This window comes from Scyliorhinus torazame, chromosome 2 (genome assembly GCF_047496885.1).
Source record: "Scyliorhinus torazame isolate Kashiwa2021f chromosome 2, sScyTor2.1, whole genome shotgun sequence".
NCBI classification, from domain to species: Eukaryota; Metazoa; Chordata; class Chondrichthyes; order Carcharhiniformes; family Scyliorhinidae; genus Scyliorhinus; species Scyliorhinus torazame.
In genome coordinates, this window is record NC_092708.1 from 175,644,783 (window position 1) to 175,663,790 (window position 19,008).

The 19,008-nt window shown below is 42.7% G+C and overlaps 1 protein-coding gene across 1 annotated transcript in view; it reads left to right on the top strand.

Annotated features, from left to right (window-relative positions):
• The window catches only part of LOC140393924 (collagen alpha-3(VI) chain-like), a 369,822-nt gene that overhangs the window by 43,101 nt on the left and 307,713 nt on the right, over positions 1 to 19,008 (top strand). The window contains exons 2-5 of the mRNA XM_072480566.1: positions 6,724 to 6,821; positions 7,852 to 8,460; positions 13,247 to 13,846; positions 16,963 to 17,565. Of these exons, the coding sequence (XP_072336667.1) occupies positions 6,752 to 6,821; positions 7,852 to 8,460; positions 13,247 to 13,846; positions 16,963 to 17,565 (1,882 nt within the window). The 5' untranslated portion in view covers positions 6,724 to 6,751. The remainder of the gene's footprint in view (positions 1 to 6,723; positions 6,822 to 7,851; positions 8,461 to 13,246; positions 13,847 to 16,962; positions 17,566 to 19,008) is intronic.

The following is a 19,008-nucleotide window of genomic DNA, read 5'->3' on the forward strand; positions in this document are numbered from 1 at the left end:
GAAAAAATTCAAGTTATTTGAATATTTCAGTTCCTTCACTGCTCCATTGGATCAAAATCTTGGAAATGTGGATATTCCTGCAACACATGGACAGCACCGCTACCTTCTCAAGGGCATTTAGGGATGGGCAATAAATGCTGGCCTTGCCATCGATGCCCACATCCCATGAATTAATAAAATAAATAACCGACCACATCACCTGACACCCCTACTGACCAACCCATGAGCCAACCTGACAAGCCCTCCTGACTCTATCCACCTACTCACATCTCCCACTGCCGCCCTACCCACCTGGCTTCCTCCCCAACTCCCATCCTTTGCCCTTACACACTTACCTTCTCTTCATAGCCTTTCAAAGAAGCTTTGGGGCATATAAACCCTTCACTCACCTGACTGAAGCAGCTACAGAAAAAGGGGTGGAGCCTGTCTTCCTCAGACACTTGAGTGCTCTAAAGAAGCAGTTCCATTTCAGGTGTGCTGTGCTCTGCATTTCCTGAGAAGCTGGGATTGGAAGTCCCAGCTAGAGATTCAGATCTACAGCCTGGCACAGGAATTTAGGAGTGCTGGGCGATCCGACAGTGATAGCTACTGCTTGGGAGATTCAAACCATTATCAAATGAAGCTAAATTTCATGAAATCTATTGGCACCTTGATGCTACAAACAGGATAACAATAATAATAATAGCTTATTGTCACAAGTAGGCTTCAATGAAGTTACTGTGAAAAGCCCCTAGTCGCAACATTCCGGCGCTTATTCAGGGAGGCCGGTATGGGAATTGAACCCACGCTGCTGGCCTTGTTCTGCATTACAAGCCAGCTGCTTAGCCCACTGTGCTAAACCAGCCCCTAACAGACACAGTAGTAGGCCATTCTGCCCAAAGGGACTGGTCTGCCATTAAATTTGATCAATATTATTCTATACCTCCAACAATATAATGCAATTTAACAATCCGGTCCCCGCCGGGTCGGAGAATCGGCGGGGGGCGGCATGAATCCCGCCCCTGCCGGGTGCCGAATTCTCTGGTGCCGGAGAATTGGCGGGGGTGGTAATCATGCCACCCCCCCCCGGGCGATTCTCTGGCCCGCGATGGGCCGAAGTCACGCCCGTTCTATGCAGGTCCCACCGGCTTAAATTAGAGTAGGTCCCTTACCGGCGGGACCTTACGGCGCGGGCGGGCTCCGGGGTCCTCGGGGGGGCGCGGGGTGATCTGGCCCCAGGAGGTGCCCCCACGGTGGCCTGGCCCGTGATCGGGGCCCACCGATCCGCGGGCGGGCCTGTGCCGTGGGGGCACTCTATTCCTACGCGCCAACTGTGTAAGGTTCCGCGAAGGTGAAGGTGAAGGTGAACCCCCCCCTGTGCATGTGCGGGGGGATGACGTCAGCAGCCGCTGACACTCCCATGCATGCGCGGACCCACGCCGGCCGGCGGAGTCCCTTCGGCCCCGGCTGGCGCGGCGCCAAAGGCCTTCCACGCCGGCCAGAAGATTCCGCACCTTTGGGGCGGCCCGATGCTGGAGTGGTTCACGCCACTCCGTCCCGCCGGGACCCCCCGCCCCGCCGGGTACGGGAGAATCCCACCCCAGGAGTTAGACATTTTGCTCCAAAGTCAAAAAGACATGTTGTGAGTTATTTAGGCATATATGTATCGAGAATTAGAGAGATAGGCATCTCCTTAAGCCTTGTGTTAATTTGAATTCGATTTTATTTTTAAGTTTTCTGATGAAAGTTAAAAGATTTGATTGAAGGTCTCTCATCACTCCCTTCATCACAGTTCTGAATGATTCCAAGTTTCAAATCGATAGATTTGTATACAAAATGATCAGGGGGTTGGATAGGGTGGACAGTGAGAGCCTTCTCCCGCGGATGGATATGGCTGGCACGAGGGGACATAACTTTAAACTGAGGGGTAATAGATATAGGACAGAGGTCAGAGGTAGGTTCTTTACGCAAAGAGTAGTGAGGCCGTGGAATGCCCTACCTGCTACAGTGGTGAACTCGCCAACATTGAGGGCATTTAAAAGTTTATTGGATAAACATATGGATGATAATGGCATAGTGTAGGTTGGATGGCTTTTGTTTCGGTGCAACATCGTGGGCCGAAGGGCCTGTACTGCGCTGTATTGTTCTATGTTCTATGTTCTATGTAACCATAGACTTCCTCTGCTGCACAGAGAGGTTATTTGGCCCATCGAGTCTACAATGACCCTCTGAAAGAGCACCCTACCTAGGCCCACTCCCCGCCCTAACCCTGTAACCCTATCTAACCTGCACATCTTTCGACAATAAGGGGCAATTTTAGCATGGCCAATTCACCTAATCTGTACATCTTTGGACTGTGGGAGGAAACAAGAGCACCCAGTGGAAATCCATGCAGACATGGGGAGAATGTGCAAACTCCACACAGACAGCCACTCAAGGCTGGAATGGAACTCGGGTCCTTGGCATTGTGAAGCAGCAGTGCTAACCACTGTGAATCATCTGCAAGTTTTGAAATTGTGCCTGTACATCTAGATCTAGGTCATCAATATATATCAGGAAGAGCAAAGGTCTTAACATTGACACCTGGGGAACTTCACTCCTTCCTGAAAACTGAAAGACAACCATGTATCATTTGGTTTCCTGTCACACAGTCAATTTCTTACCCAAGTGCCTACTTTCCCTTTCATCCCATGAGCTCGAATTTTTCTCACAAGTCTGTTGTGTTGCACTATATCAAATGCATTTTGAAAATCTATATACACCACATCAGCAGCATTACTCTTATCAATGTTCTCTGTTAGCTCCTCAAATAACTCCAGAAAGTTAGTTAAACATGATTTTTCCAGAGTGAATCCATGCTAACTTTCCGTAGTTAGCCTGTACTTGTTGAAGTGACTATTGATATTGTCCCAAACTATAGTTTTCAGCTGATCTTTTTCTATCTCTGAAGTCAAACTGACTGGTCTATAATTGCTGGCTTTCCCTTCACACCCCTTTATGAACAAGGGTGTAACATTCACAATTCTCCAGTCCTCTGGCATCACCCCTGTGCCTAAGGAAGACTGGAAGATTATCACCAGTGTCTCTGCAATTTCCACTCTCACTTGGATGTATCTCATCCATCCCTGGTATCTTATCAATTTTAATCAAAGGTAGCTGTTCTAACACCCTCTCCTTTTAATTGTAAATTCTTCTTGTGTACCAGTTACCTCCTCTCACCTCATTCTGGGTAATATCTTCTTCTTTTCTGAAGACAGAAGCAAAGGTCCCATTTAATCCCACGCTATTCCTCCTGCCTCCATGCTCAAGTTTCCTTTTTTTATTCCTAATTGGCCTTACTCTTTCTTTTACCTAACTTTTATTATATACATGCTTGTAGAAGACCTTGGGATTCCCTTTTGTATTAGCTGCGAATCTCCTTTTGAGATTTTCTGGTTTGTATTTTCCTTGCTCCTTGCTTTTCTCAATTTTATTTTCACATCCCCTTTGATCCTACCATATTTATCCTGATTCTCCATTGTATTTACTACCTGACACCTGCCAAACGTGTACTTCTTTATTTTCATCTTCACCTCTATCTCTCTCGTTATCCAGGGTGCTTGAGATTTATTTGTTCTACATTCCTCCTTCACAGGAATATACCTTGACACTGCCTGCAGTACTATCGCTTTGGAGGTTGCCCATTGTTCAGCCACCATTTGATTTCAACTCACTCAACTCAGATGCATTCTCATTCCATCAAAGTTGGCTTTCTCCCAATTTATTATTACTGCCCTGGATTGTTCCTTGTCCTTTACCATGGCTGACCTAAACCTTATCATACAATAGACACAGCCCCTGCCCCTTCATGTGTGAACTCCTCTCTATCTCCTTGCTGCACTATCTATTCATCCCCTTTCACACCTGTGGGGTTCAAGCATGAATAAATTGTTGGTACTTCAATTTGAAACCGAGACAGAGATACATCAAAGGATATTGAAGAAAGTGAGAATAAAAATTGTGGGGTACTAGCCCCAATCTTCCAGTCTTCACTAGACTCAGGAGAGGTGCCAGAGGACTGAAGAATTGCAAATGTTATCCCCTTGTTCGAAACAGGGGGCGAAATTCTCCTACCCGCCCCGCCACATTTCTGCCCCGACCGGCCGGCAGGAGTCTCCGTAACACCGGCCGGTCAATGGGGTTTCCCATTGTGGGGCAGCCCCACGCCGTTGCAAAACCCCCGGGCGCCGGCAAAACGGAGACTCCCGCCGGCGGAGAATGACGCTCAGGTTAAGCCAATTACAGATCAGTCAATTTAACATCAGTGGTGGGTACGCTTCCAGAAACAATTATTAGGGATAGAAGTAGTAGTCACATGGACAAGTGTAGGTTGATTAGGAAGAACCAGCATAGATTTCTAAAGGGGAAATCATGTTTAACTAACTTGCTGGAGTTTTTAGATGATGTAACAGAAGGGCTTTTGGACTCAGCTGCTGCCCAGGAAACCTGCCCAAGGTTTCCAGCAGTTCTATGCCTGCTCCAATTCTCTCACCAGTGACAGAATATTTGAGCTCCCTGGTCATGGCTCTCTTCTTATGGCCTCTGGCTCTGCACCCTCAGTCTGCCAATAACATTGCACCCTGTATGGAGAGGCCCACAGAGGCCAGCCATTTACCCTGCTTGGTGCTCTTCACCATCAAAGCCAAGTGCTGGCAGAGACCCCACGACATACCGTCATATCAGTTGCTCCAAATGGGACTCCTGATCAGAGTTTCTTCTTGTGTCTCTGTTAACTGATTTAATTTTGGTTTCTACTTCCTTAAGATCTAGTGGTAAAGGAACCTCTGTTATCCGTTCCCTTTCCTGGCTGTCCTCTGCCACCATCACTGGCTCGAAAGGATCACAGTGGATGATTTCTGCCACCCTCAATTTGGTGAATTCTTTGGCCCTCTTGTTACCTTCCCACCGAAGCTCTGTTTTGGAGTGGACCTTTACTTTTTGTACATACTACTGTTCCTACTTTCCCCTTGTAGCTTCAAGGATTACAGTTAGCAATGCTGCTATGGCCAAGGGTCATATGGAAGAAAATGGAGAGAACGCAGTTGTGTGAGTCATCACACACCTTGCTAGTTCAGCACTCAGATGAGTGAGCAATTTCAAAGCCAACTCCACCCCGTCTTGGGATCACAGATTCCATATCCTGTCTGCCTTTTTTCCTCAATCTCCAAGGGGAACCATCCAATTGCATATCCCTCCCATCTGTCAAATCTATCAAATTTCCACTTATTTAGTCCCATATCTGTTCCTCAGACTCCCTCAACTGAAGACACATGGAGCTCCCCTTAATAGATTATATTGACTGCCAATTGGGGCTCCTCCAATCACTGTACCCTGAAATGTTTTTACCCTAGGGCACAGATTGTATAACTGGACAAGGTACCATTTGTTAACCACCCATCTACGACCTTGAATTGATAAGTGACTAGTCTAAATTTGCAATTCAACTCCTGCAATAATACTGTACTCAGGCTTTCATTCATGCTTTCTGTTTCCAGATAAAATTCGTTCACGGGGTCCACAGCTCCCAGTGTTGGTGTGGTCTGGAAATCCTGATCCCAATTTCAACCAACTCCTTTCTTTAGTAGGCGGAGGAGGGGAGCTTCTCTTGCAGCATAGTGCTCCTTATTTCCCCATAGTACTAGTACATAGATTCTCCAGGGACTGGAGAATCGCGGGAGCGGCGGCAGTCACGATTCCCATGTAAACGGGGATTCTCCGTCCCCACGCCAAATGAGATTTTGTTGCAGGGCTGTGGAGAATCCAGCCCCAGTTCTCAGGACTTGTGTCCTGCTTCCTCTCTCGGACCAGACCATATTCTAGAATGGCAGCATTTTCCTCATTTTATCGAATTGCCTCACTCAACAAGTTTCCAAGTTCAGGACTCTGTGAAAGCTGCACTATGCAAAGGCAGCTTCTGTGCACTAGCAAAAAAGTCATTTTTCTGCCAGCTGGAATTGCAAAGGTCAGATCCTTGGCTCGAGAACCAGTACTAACTAATGTGACTGAACTAACTAGGCCTCTGCAGCTATCAGGTGTTTTTTTCACCACTGAAGAAGAGTAAAAGTAAGTGCAAGTCAATGTGAAAGTTCAATGCCAAATGTAACATGTGACGAGATTTTAAAAATGATTGGCGCTTAAAATGCATAGATTTTCCTGATTTACCAATTTCAGTGCGATGTTGAAGCTATCAAGATGGCCTCCATGCTAATTACTTATTGATTCAGTGAAACTATTGGAAGAATTGTCTATACTGATACCATCATATTACTTGGTTGAAGATCTAGATGTTTAATTGCTGGAATTAATGGAGGAGAAGAACAGAACTGGACAAAGATGACATTAACTTGGATAGGTGCCATTAGTGTGATTTGAGTGCAGGTGAAAGTTGGGCAGTTATGTTATTCTGTCTTCCTCAGGAGGTACGTACTGTGATGTGTGCGGAGGATTATTTTGCATACGTGTCCAGACATACGTCTGCTGCAGCTGTATGTATTTGGGATATCCCTTTTCTGAACAGCTCTGTTCCATATCCATGGTGCGTTTATTCATGAAGGTTAGCCCAATGACTCTCAGATAAGGAGTTTTGCATCATTGCTACATTCATTGTACCTTGGATGTATATTTTTATTGCCTATTTTTGTATTTCAAAAATGAGCTGATTTGATTTATTTCCTGCAAACTAACATTTATTAATTTTCATTTCAGGTCACTCATCCACCACATAGTTGCAAAAATGAGTAAACTGCGTGGTGTGCAGTTGCTCGCACTCTTCATTCTAATCTGTTTCACTCAAGCACAACATGGTAAGGACAAGGGAGATACAGCTGGGTTTTTGAGGATGGTCACCTCTCTTTAGAATGGTTTGTGTCAGCATTTGTAGCAATACTTGATTCTTTATTTCAGAAAACGTTGAGGTAAGTCCTTTTCCTTTTCTCACGAACCAGGCCATCCTTCATCGGAAATACAAGTAATACTTTTTACAATGCAGACTAAGGTGATATGAAACAATGTTATCTGGAAATATTGAATAGTTTCTTGATGAAGGTCATTTTTTAAATATGGAAATAACATAAATTGATGTTTTTGGTGAAAAAACGTTGGTGTATGAATGAGGATCGCCATAGATTTGTGGGATAAATGGGGCCAGCCCCCGGCCTCCCACACTTTATCCCTATTTCAATGAGTTCCTGATTAAACTCTCCTTATCTAGCACAAGTGCCAAGTGCACACTTTCCCATTGAGGGGAGGGAAGGTAAGTCACCTTAAGTTGCACTTGCACATCGCCAAGTGACTCAGGAGAGTGCAATGGACAGGTTCCCCATCCGCCCCATCAAGTTTTTACCACCTGGTATGTTTTGGACTAGAGAAACTGAATTTTTAGCAAGGTGTCTGAAATCTTTAAGGCTGTTTTTTCTTTTTAAATAATATTTCACTTACCCCATCTCCCTCTGCACCTCATGGAATGAAGAAGGCCTTGGTTAATAGGGATTTCAGTGAATTTTGTACAACAACAAAGGAAGTTATGGAACTCCGAAAATGATCCAACCGCACCCACCTGCCTGCCTCCTCTCAACCCCTCCCATTTTGCTTTGGGCTTCAACAAGGTGAAGAGGTGTGAGGAGCAGTGAAGGAGAGGATGTGAGGGATATCGGCTGTGGGATCCAGGGATAGAGGAAACAAAAAGGGCGTGAGGGGTGGGGGAGAAGGTATTTTTCTTTACAACAAAAACAATAATACTAATAACATTCTGTAATGGAGGAAAAAAATGGCGGTATTTAGAAAAATAATGGTTCTGTGTTTAAGACAGTCCTAAACAGCTTTTCTTTCTTAAAGATGACAGAACTGTTGCTGCTGACATAGTCTTTCTAGTGGACACATCCTGGAGCATCGGCCAGGAAAATTTCCAAAATGTGCGAGAATTTCTATTCAGGGTTATAAAGGCTTTTGATATTGGAGAAACCAGATTTCGTTTTGGCCTGGTGCAGTACAGCGAGAAGCCACAAGCAGAGTTCCATTTAAACACATATTTTACGAAGCAGGACATCCTATTTCATATATGGAACATGTCTTATAAGGGGGGAGGCACAAAAACTGGACTAGCACTAGAATATCTAATCAAGGATCAGCTCACTAAAGCCACCGGGAGTAGAGCGGAAGAAGGAGTGCCACAAATTATTGTAGTGTTAACAGACGGACGATCTCAGGATGATGTAATCCCCCCGTCTGCTTTCCTTAAGTCAACCGAAGCTATAATTTTTGCTATTGGAGTTCAGCAAGCTGTTGACTGGGAATTAAAGGAGATTGCGAGTGCACCTCATGAGAGGTTTGTTTATCACCTCAATGACTTTGCCGCACTTAAGGGCATTGTAAACGACTTAGTGGCAAGTGTGCACATGGCTGCAGCGCACCCATTATCTGATGGGATAATAAAAGACACTACAGGTAAACAGTTAGCTGATATCACTGCTACTTTGCTTACATGGCTCAATTTAGGAGACTTCATTAAAAATGGGGAAAAAAGCTCCCCTGATGGTTCAGTTAGTAAGAAAACAATTATTTACAAAGCTGAACTATACAGACCAGGAAAATCTCAGATTCAATCCCCTGGTCTGTGCTGAGTTTGCTGATCTTAGCCAGGGAAGCAATGAGGGTGCTGAAATTGGCCTCAGTGCCCTGGGCTTGGGAGGGGAGTAAAATCAGCCAGAGTAACATGCTCCTGATTGCTGAACAGTAACTCCTGCTGAACAGTTCACATGTGGACAGAATGGGAATTGGCTTTGTTGCCTCCCCCTGCCATGGATCAATGGCCTGCCATTATTTGATGTCTGCACTCATGTATGAAGATGTCCATCAAGTTACCACCGGATTATCTTCATCACTGGAATGATCATCCAGCATTGAGTTAACGCCATCAGGAAAAGAGGGGAGAAAAATTGGAGGGAAAGACAAATGAAGAAGGGTTTCAATATGCATTTAAATATTGAAATCCCTGTCTCTAGATGAATTGGGTTCTGAAGTTAATTTAATGAGCAAAGAGCAGATCGACTTTAGAATTTATGTTCTACTAACATCACTGCCCCTCATAATATTGTATATGTTTTAATTAAACACCTATTATGCATCTATATCAGTGCCTTGCTACAAGTTAATAACACATCACAACTAAAATGTACCATCATCAGCAGAATCCAGAGAAACAGTTTCTCACTTTTCACAGTTGCTGTGGCACCACCAAGCATCCAAATGTAATTTATTTTAAAGAAGCACATTTGGGAAGTAGGTGGCAGGTTCATTAATGGGCTTTGTCTGGATTTATAAACTGGTGGTCGGCAGAATTTTGGTGGAGAGATTTTGGCAGATTAATAAGAGAAAGAATTATTCAAGTCAAGTTGTAAAATTAGGACCAGCCCATATCAACCAGTGAGAATGGTTTCAACCGAGATATTCGGAAGAACCCTGACAATAGAGTAACCAATGTTTGGAATACACTCCCAGAAGCAGTTCTGAATGGAAGAAAATGGGTTGTTTCAATTATAAAGTGGAAAGAGTAAGGGACTAGAAGCTCAAATATACACTCTAGTTCTGACTTCTGTAATCTTAATCATTTCGTGGCTTTGATTTGCCAGATGTGGAGAGCTCAATTCAAGGGAGTGGGAAAATTGCATGAAGGTGAAGTATTATCAGGAAGAGAGAGAGAGTAACTTTGTCTGTTGAGGTCCCTGCTCTTCATTGGCTATGCCTTCCAAATCTTTACAGCTTTTAACATCAATGGAAATTGCATTTTGGCAGGACATGCCATAGCAACAGTCACAGCATCCCATGAATTGGTTGTGACATGATATCATATGTTCTGACTGCAACTGAGGTGGTTACAAAGAGTATTTTTTGTATAGATCTGTCAGTCACTTTGAGGATTAAGATGTATTGAATGAGCCCTCGACCTAAGAAGTCAGAATGGGTGTAATGATCGATGTAGTCGGAATCTGATGTGCTGTCCCACATAAACACTTCAGGTACCTTGCCTTGGTGTCATATAGGAAGCACCCAGCTCACATACTTTCCACTGACAGATGAAGGAAATAGCAGAGTGAGTTTGTCTTTACCAGTCTCAGTGATTGAATCAAAACTGACATTGAAAATAGATTAATTAAAGGTTATCTATTCAGGAAGATTTGGAAAAGTGGGGAAGAAACATTAAAAAATTAAAATGATGTGGAATTGTTGAAATGTTACTAAAAATTACTAAGAATGAAGTTTAGATAGTTTTAAGATAATAATGGCGATAATTTAATTCCAGAATCCAACTTATGAGAAATGGTGAAGCACAGGAGCTTTGGAATCAACCAGAGTGCCAGGAAACCCTATGTCTTCTCAGTGCTTGACCTATCTGTTCACTTGTGTTGCTATTAACATCCAAGAGCTTTGCTTCCACCATATTTCAGCTGTGTGCACACCATGTACTTTTACATACCTGCTTGTGTTGCACGAAAGGCTGTGACACAACGCACCATGTTAATCACAAAAAGGTTTTAACTTATTCTGCATTCTTTGATTAAAATCAAAATGAATCAATAGTAACATATGGTGAGTGTTGCTATCTTGACATTCAGTGGAACAATGTGGTGAGTGGACCCAAATTCACATCCTGTTTTACTCCATTCTTAATTACAGCTGCATTAAGCAGGGAAGTGCCAGAATGAGATGGTGGCATTTTCCAAGAGAGTGGAATGGAAAAATTGGAGGGAGGTGTTCCACCTATGTGGACCATTGTAGTCGCTTACAGAGTGAGTTGGTGGCAGCCAGGATAGAGAGAAACATATTATCTTCTAAAAATAAAGTGGAAAAATGTTCACTGTGTACTAAAAAAACCTTTACCTCAGTGTACAGATGAAGTCTGAGAGCTCAATATTTTTGAAAAGGGATCTGTCAAAGTTTTTTTTTGACCACATGGTATTCTCTCCATCTGAAATTTCAGTAGTGGCTGATATTATCTAATTGTTCAGGTAGTTTCCAATGCTGCTCCTTTCCGAATAGAGTAACATGCTGCATTCAGAGCTCACTTGAGACCCTGGCCACCTCCACTCTCATCAAATAGTACATGCTGCTGAGGGGGACTGGATAGTATGGTTGGTGAGCATAGTAGTCTTTCATCCCTGATCAGAAAGTTCTGGCTTATGCTGATCTCAGCCAGTTTGGCAGTTGGGGAGCTACATGTGGTTCTCAATTCCCATAGGTTAAGGGAGGGGAATAAACAAAAATCAGCGTTTCCACAACTGATTGGTATTCAGTGATCTGTCCTTATAAAACTGCATGCTATGGATGGGCTAGTTTGTGATACCTCTAAATAATAACCATCTTCTCATAACTCGCTGTCCAGGTTCATGTAAAATGAATGACACACTTAGGTGTTGTACCTGCTTGAGGAACAATACCACAATATTGGTCGGTGCCTTCAAGAGAGGAGGGGAAAATGTTAATATGCTTTTTGGGTGATGCCCTTAACTATCATGTGAAATTATTCCCAACTCTACTACCAACAAAAATAAACATCTAACCACCGAAACTGAGCATTTGGTCATTATGTTTATCCACTATTTAGCAGTAATTTTTGGCAGTTATTTATTTTGAGAGGTCCTTAGGACATAGAAGGTACTATAAATTGTAAGTTAAGTTTTCCAGCTTCATCCTAATAATGCCTGTCCTTAGGCAATACAGGTTTAGTACGAAATAAGTTGTTCACCTATAATGCAGTTCCATGAAATATCCCACTCTATAGATATTGGTCAACTCCGAGTGACAACACTGACTATAGCTCATGCTTGACTGAAAGAGGCAAAGTTTGTCTGAGGCAATCTTGTATTAAGGGCATCCCCAAATTAGTTGATCAGCTCCTTAAGAGTGAATACTGTTTGTCATGCCTTTTAAAAATCCAATTAATTAAGCAGCAATTTAGCGTGGCCAATCCAACATCCTGCACATCTTTAGGTTGTGAGGGTGAGACACACACAGTCAAAGTGAGAATATACATACTCCAATGGGACTGGGATTGAACCTGGGTCATTGGTGCCATGAGGCAGCAGTGCTAACCACTGTGCCACCATGCCATCCTCCTGTTTTCCATGTTAACATCAGACCACATTTGCAAGTATAGATTCAGGCAACCATAGGGTTAAATTTGTCGCAAAGACCATTTAAAGCATTGTGATGAAATTAAAATGTTAAAAAGAATCACTATCAATTTAAACATGCTCATGTTTTTGTGTTGATTATTTCTGGAGTATTATCTTTGTTTCAACAGAAGGTTCTGATGACATAATTGAGGGAAGTTATTATTCAACAGTTCGAGGGAGCGGACAAACATCAATTAAATTGATATAATCTTAGATATCCTCCGCTTTGATTTTTTGTGCCCTTATATAAAAAGTACAGACTGCATCCCCAGATAATGTATGCTGGCTATTTAACCAATAACATACATTGACTGTATGATACAATATATTCTGACTCAGCACGGTCAGTTAGGCAGCGTTGTGTGTTCACTCTGCTGTTAGGTCAGCTCACTCATTCATTTGGGCCCAGCAACTTGTTTCTGTTTCCGTCAATTATGCCTTCCACATGCCTGATTGAAAGCACAAAAGTAGCCCACAGAAAATAAATATAAATATGAAAAATAACCTAATTACTTTAAAAAAACTTATTTCTTTTTTGAACTGCTGCCTGGAGTCAGATTTTTTTAAATTTCAGCCAGGCAGTGGAGGGCTACATTTTCAATTAGTTCTTATAGTGGGAAAGAGGGAGTGGGATTTTCATCACCTTTCTAATTTATTCCTTTATATGTAATCTACGGCTTCTTCCTCATTTGAGTGTGTTGACTGCAAATTTCTAAAAGATAAACTGAAAGATATTAATAAAAGTTTGACTCTGTAAACTTAATCCATGCAACCTGTATTAGAATACAATGGAGAACTAACCAGAAATGACAATAAATTGTACAAGTCAATAATGCTCCAGCCCAGAAGTGATGTTGCAAGTGTTTAAAAATGGTCAAAGAATGCAGAATGGAGTGTAAAATCCCAGACTGGCAGATACCACGCTTTATGTTTATGTTCCTTGAGATGTGTTTGACACTGAATTTTTGCACACAGTTTAATCTCTCAGCTGTTAATCCTTGCATGCAGGTCACTGTTTTTAACATGTTCACCTTTTGCATTTGTCTTTCTCTTTAAAGCGCAAGAATCGGCTGACCTAATTTTCTTAATTGACGGATCAGTCAACGTTGGAAGTGGCAATTTTCAATATATACGCGATTTTATCGTAAATTTCATCGACAATCTCGAGATCGGCCCTGACAGAATCCAAATCGGTGTGGTACAATACAGCGATGAGCCCAGCACCGAGTTTTATTTTAACACATATACCACGAAAACAGAGGTCCTGGATGCTGTGAAACAACTTCAACTGAAAGGCGGTGATGAGATTAATACTGGTGAAGCCGTGCAGTTTCTATTCGACAATCACTTTGTTGCGGCAGCTGGCAGTAGGGTATCAGAAGGGGTTCCGCAGGCAGTAATAATTATCACATCTAGTGAGTCCAGTGATGATATAAATCAGGCAGAAGTATCACTAAAGCAAGGTAGTATATACTCATTTTCTATTGGAGGTAGAGATGCCGACTCTAATGAACTCGTACAGCTTGCAACCGATACATCCTTTTCTACCCTGATCTCGGAATTCCGCGATATTGCTAACTTGCAGCAACAATTTTTACCATTGGTCTCAGGAGTGGCCCGAAGGGAAATAATTCTTGAGCCTCTGGTTATTCATGAAGGTACGTATGATCTGAATTTAACCCCAACTGTTTGAAACCTAACAGACATGTAAGAGCCTTATTGTCATCTTGAAGCTGAATGATAACCAAATAACCGAACAGATTTGTTACAAATTTAACAGAGTTGGAAGAGCAGAGTTACCTGTGATCGTTTTATTAATTTCCAGCTTCTGTCTGAACGTTTTAACAGGTGGGTAAATGATGGGGAAAGAGTTTCTTTTTATGGGGCATTTGTAGCAACAGTGCATGTAACCAAGGCCAGGATGTCGAGATAATGATATGGTGAGCTGAAGGAAAGTGGGAGTGGCTCACGTGGAATATAAACATTGGCAAGGACCCATTGGTTTGAATGCCTGTTTCTGCAGTAACGTTTGAACAAAAGTAAAAGACTGAATGCAATCTGAAATTTAAAAAAAAAAGAATATACTGGAAATACTCAGTATATGTGGCAACATGTGTGGAGTGAGAAACAATCAGAGTTGTAACCTGTCATCAGAGTCAGTGCCTTTTAAACGTTCCTTTAAGGTCCAGTGCAATTTCTGAAAGTTATCGGTGATGTAACATAAATGTTGGAGATGATCAAACATAATGAACAAAAGTGTTAGTCAGCAAACAAAAACACTAAAATAACACCTACCTGGCAAAAACCACTTAATGCAAGGAGGAAAATGCAAAACGTGATTGTTATTTCCTTCCAACAAGCTTACTTCAGCAGGATTTGTCAAGGGGGTGCCATATGCCAATTTCACCTGGACAGACAATGGTGCATCTCCACCCAAAGATGGAAATTTTGGTATGAGACCAATTTTAAATAATGCACCCATTTCTATGAACAGCATAATTTTGCTTTTAGTCTCCAATCTCCGAAAATCAGGGTTCAAGCCTTTCTTAAATTATGAGTAATCTTTCAATTTGCAGTCTTCAAGTGTTCAGGGTTCAGTCACCATTTTAGTTCCTTCAGAAGAAATAACCGAGACCATGCACATGCACATTTATCAAACATTAATAGTGAAAAGGCCCCAGATGATGGTTCACCCCCACAGTTTGAAAATTATTTGTTTCCTCTGTGTCTTTCTGGTTCTCATCACCTTGTTCCCATTGGACATGGATTTGGCTTGGGAATGGGAAATAATTCAAACTGCTCGAGAGGGATTTCTGCCCATATTGGCCCTCATTGTAAAGACAGCCTTTTCACAAATGGTTTTTGCCCTGATTTTCCTAGTCAGTACCACTGGCCCACATCTGGTTGTAAACTGGGACATTTTGTAATCCCAACCCAGGACTAATCATCAAAGTTAAATATCACAAAATTACTGGTGTACAAAATACTGAAATGTGTTAAAGGGGCACTGAGGGGGAAGACATGGTTCATTTTACTGAGTGCACTTAGAAATATTCTTGCATTGTTTGATAGGCACCCTGAGTATGACAGGCACCCTGAGTATGACAGGCACCCTGTGTATGACAGGCACCCTGTGTTAACTAGCACCAAGATTGGTGGCTTCTCAAGTGTGATTAGGATGCAAGAATGTCTCACAAATCAATATAAATCTGCACAAGATCTATTAACGCCCTGAAAAATGCTGACATTAGGATGCCCCTCATTGTGCAACCAGAGTGTAGCTTTCACTGAAGAATGTATGGCCCAACTTAAAAACCTTTCTAAGTTTAGAAAATGAATGAGCAGTAACAAGGAAACAGGAACCACTGATGTACAAGAGGAGCAGGCAAAATTGGTCCTCCTCTGCAATCAGGTTGCAACTGGTGTGCTGGAGCCACAGTGGATTGGCCACGCTAAATTACCCCTTAATTGGAAAAAATAAATTGGGTACTCTAAATTTAAAAAAAAAAGGATTATATTCGCTGGAGTTCAGAGGAATGAGGGGGATCTCACAGGAAACAATAAAATTCTAACAGGAAGGCTGTTCTGATGATGGGGGTGTCCAGAACCAGGAGTAACAGTCTGAGGATATTGTTTAGGATTGAGGTGAGGAGAAATTTCTTCACCCAGAGAATGGTGAGCCTGTGGAATTCAGTACCACAGTTGATGCCAAAACATTGTTTGCTTTCAAGAAGGAGTTAGACATAACACTTGGGCTGCAAGAGATCAAAGGACATGGGGGAAGGCAGGAACAGGCTATTGAGTTGGATGATCAACCATGATCATTATAAATGGCAGAGCAGGCTCGAGGGCCGAATGGCCCCCGTCCAGCTCCTATTTTAGATGTTTCTATGGTGATGAGACTGGTACTAGAGCAACGGTGAGTCTGGAGGAGTGTGGGGAGATCTGCAGTAAGGTGAGTGATGACTGGCAGCTGCCTGCAGTTTTAATGTCCAATGCCCTTCTCGGTCCTGTTATTAATCTGCCATTTGTGTGTTTTGGAACCAATGTAGTTTTTTTTAAAGTACCACTCAATTCCAGTCTTTGATGACAACATAGATTGCTTGATAACACTGGAATTTATCTTGGTCATCTCTTCCATCTATATTATTGACTTTCAAACAGTTAAGTGGTCACATTGGAGCTGATGGTTTCCACAGAAATGCTCTTTTCTTTAGAGGATTATTTAAGGATTGTGTGAGTATATTGAACCTTTCATCACTGGAACTTGGTTTTGATCCACCAGAGATTACTACCTAATCCTCTTTGAAAGTCTAGGCAGATTGAATCCTGTTCCTAGGTTTAAAATCTATCCTGAATGCAGCACAAATAGATATTACATTACCAGGTGAACAAGAGGCTGTTGTGAGAAGGGGAAAATGTCTAACTAGTGCAAGTAGCAGATATTCTTAGGAGGTTGCTTTAGTGCTGAGCAAACTTTGTTTGATGCCGACACTCCATGTTCTCAAATTAGGAAATGATCCATTCTCTACCACTGATATCCTATATTGATAAGCACAAACCCCACATAAGAATACATTTGTTAAAACTGTTCTGTTTACAATAGAACCTAATCAGTAGAATGTCACTGAGTGGAAAAGGATAGCCTTTATTTTAAAATATTAAGGTTGAAGATTTCTGACAAAAGAAACCATAAGTTTATCAGCAAGTTCTTATCTGTTTGTAAAGTATGAACAAAAGTTCAAAATCAAACTAACTTACAATTGTTTTACAGTTCAAGACAGAAGGAAAGACATAGTATTTCTGATCGATGGCAGCTCCAGATTGGGAGGTTCAAACTTTTTGCGAATCCGTGAATTTATCTTAAAAATAATTAACAAATTTCAAATTGGACCAGATGCTGTGCAAGTTGCAGTGGTACAGTACAGTGATGTTCCAAGTACTCAGTTTTACTTAAATACCTACTCAACTAAATCTAATTTACAAGCCGAGGTGAAGGCATTGCGATCAAAAAAAGGACCTGCACTTAATACCGGAGCGGCATTGCAATACGTCTACAGAAACCATTTTACCAGATCTGCAGGAAGTAGAAAAGAGGAAGGTGTTCCTCAGTTTGTGGTGCTTGTCGCTGGTGGACCGTCCACAGATAGTATTCGTCTACCTGCCTTTGAATTAAAGCAAGCTGCCATAATGACCTTTGGCATTGGAGTTGGTGGTACAAATCAAGGAGAAATGATGGAGATTGCATTTGGCCCGATGTTGGTGTACAATGTGACCGATTTTGTGGAATTGATCAAAAAGCATAAAGATGTACAAACACAATTACTCCGGCTAGGTCCTCCAACAGTGATAACTGAATCTCCAACCATCATTGAAGGTACTAAATCTTGCATATATTGTTTTGTTTCACTATCATTGCATATATAATCCAATTAATATCATTGTGACATTTTATCACAGCTTTCAAGTCAATCTCAGCCACACAAATCTAGTTTGAATTCAGGATTGGCATCAAAGGTTATTACAATTACTTTTTAGGATGGAAAAATCAAAAATCACAGCAAGTTGTCCAATCCTGATTTGTATCCAGTCTGACTTGTTGAAAAATGCCCATTTAAATCAGAGAATAATAAAGCGATCATGGAATCCCTAGAATGCAGAAGGAGACCATTTGGTGCATCAATTCTGCACTGATCCTCTGAAAGAGCATCCTACCTAGGCCCACCCACCTGCCCTACCCCGTTAACCCACCTAATCTGCATATCTTTGGATACTATGGGACAATTTACCATGGCCAATCCACCAAAGCGGCACATCATTGGACTGTGGGAGGAAAGCGGAGCACCCGGAGGAAACCCATGCACACACAGGGAAAATGTGGAGACTCCACACAGACAGTTACCCGAGGTCGGAATTGAACCTAACCGGCGGGGCGGGCCGTACTGGCGCCGAGGAGTGGCGTGAACCACTCCGGCGAGGGCCGCCCGGAAGTTGCGGAATCCTGAAATGTGGCTGGGGCATTTTTCATGCCAAATGACATAACTTTGAATTGGTAGATACCATCTGGAGTCACAAAAGCTTAAATCTCCTTCGCCCTTTCGGATAAAGGTACCTGCCAGTAACCTTTAAGTAAATCCAGTTTGGAAATAAAAGCAGATTGTCCCACTTTCTCAATGCAATCCTCCAAACGTGGGATAAGATAAGAGTCTGTTCTTGAAACTGCATTAACCTTTCTATAGTCCACATACAACCGTTGTGTACCGTCTGGTTTAGGTACCATCACGATGGGTGAGCTCCATTGGCTGCAACCCACTTTAATAATGCCATTTTTAAGCATACTCTCAATCTCTTTGTTAACCTGTGCCAATTTTAAAGGGTTAAATCTGTATGGATGTTCTTTGATTGGAACAACATTTCCACATCTATATCATGTATCTGGTCGCCGCATTATAGGCAGAATGTGGAAGTATTGGAAAGGGTGCATGGGAGATTTACCAGAATGTTGCCTGGTATGCAGGGAAGATCTTGGGCGTCATTCTCCGACCCCCCGCCGGGTCTGAGAATGGCCGTTGGCCGCCGTGAATCACGCCCCCGCCCCGCCAAAGTCTCTGGTACCGGAGATTGGGCGGGGGCGGGAATCGGGCCGCGCCGGTTGGCGGGACCCCCCGCTGGATTCTACGGCCCGGATGGGCTGAAGTCCCGCCCAGAAATTGCCTGTCCTGCCGGCGTAAATCAAACCTGGTATTTACCGGCGGGACCAGGCGGCGTGGGCGGGCTCCGGGGTCCTGGGGGGGGCGCAGGGCGATCTGACCCCGGGGGG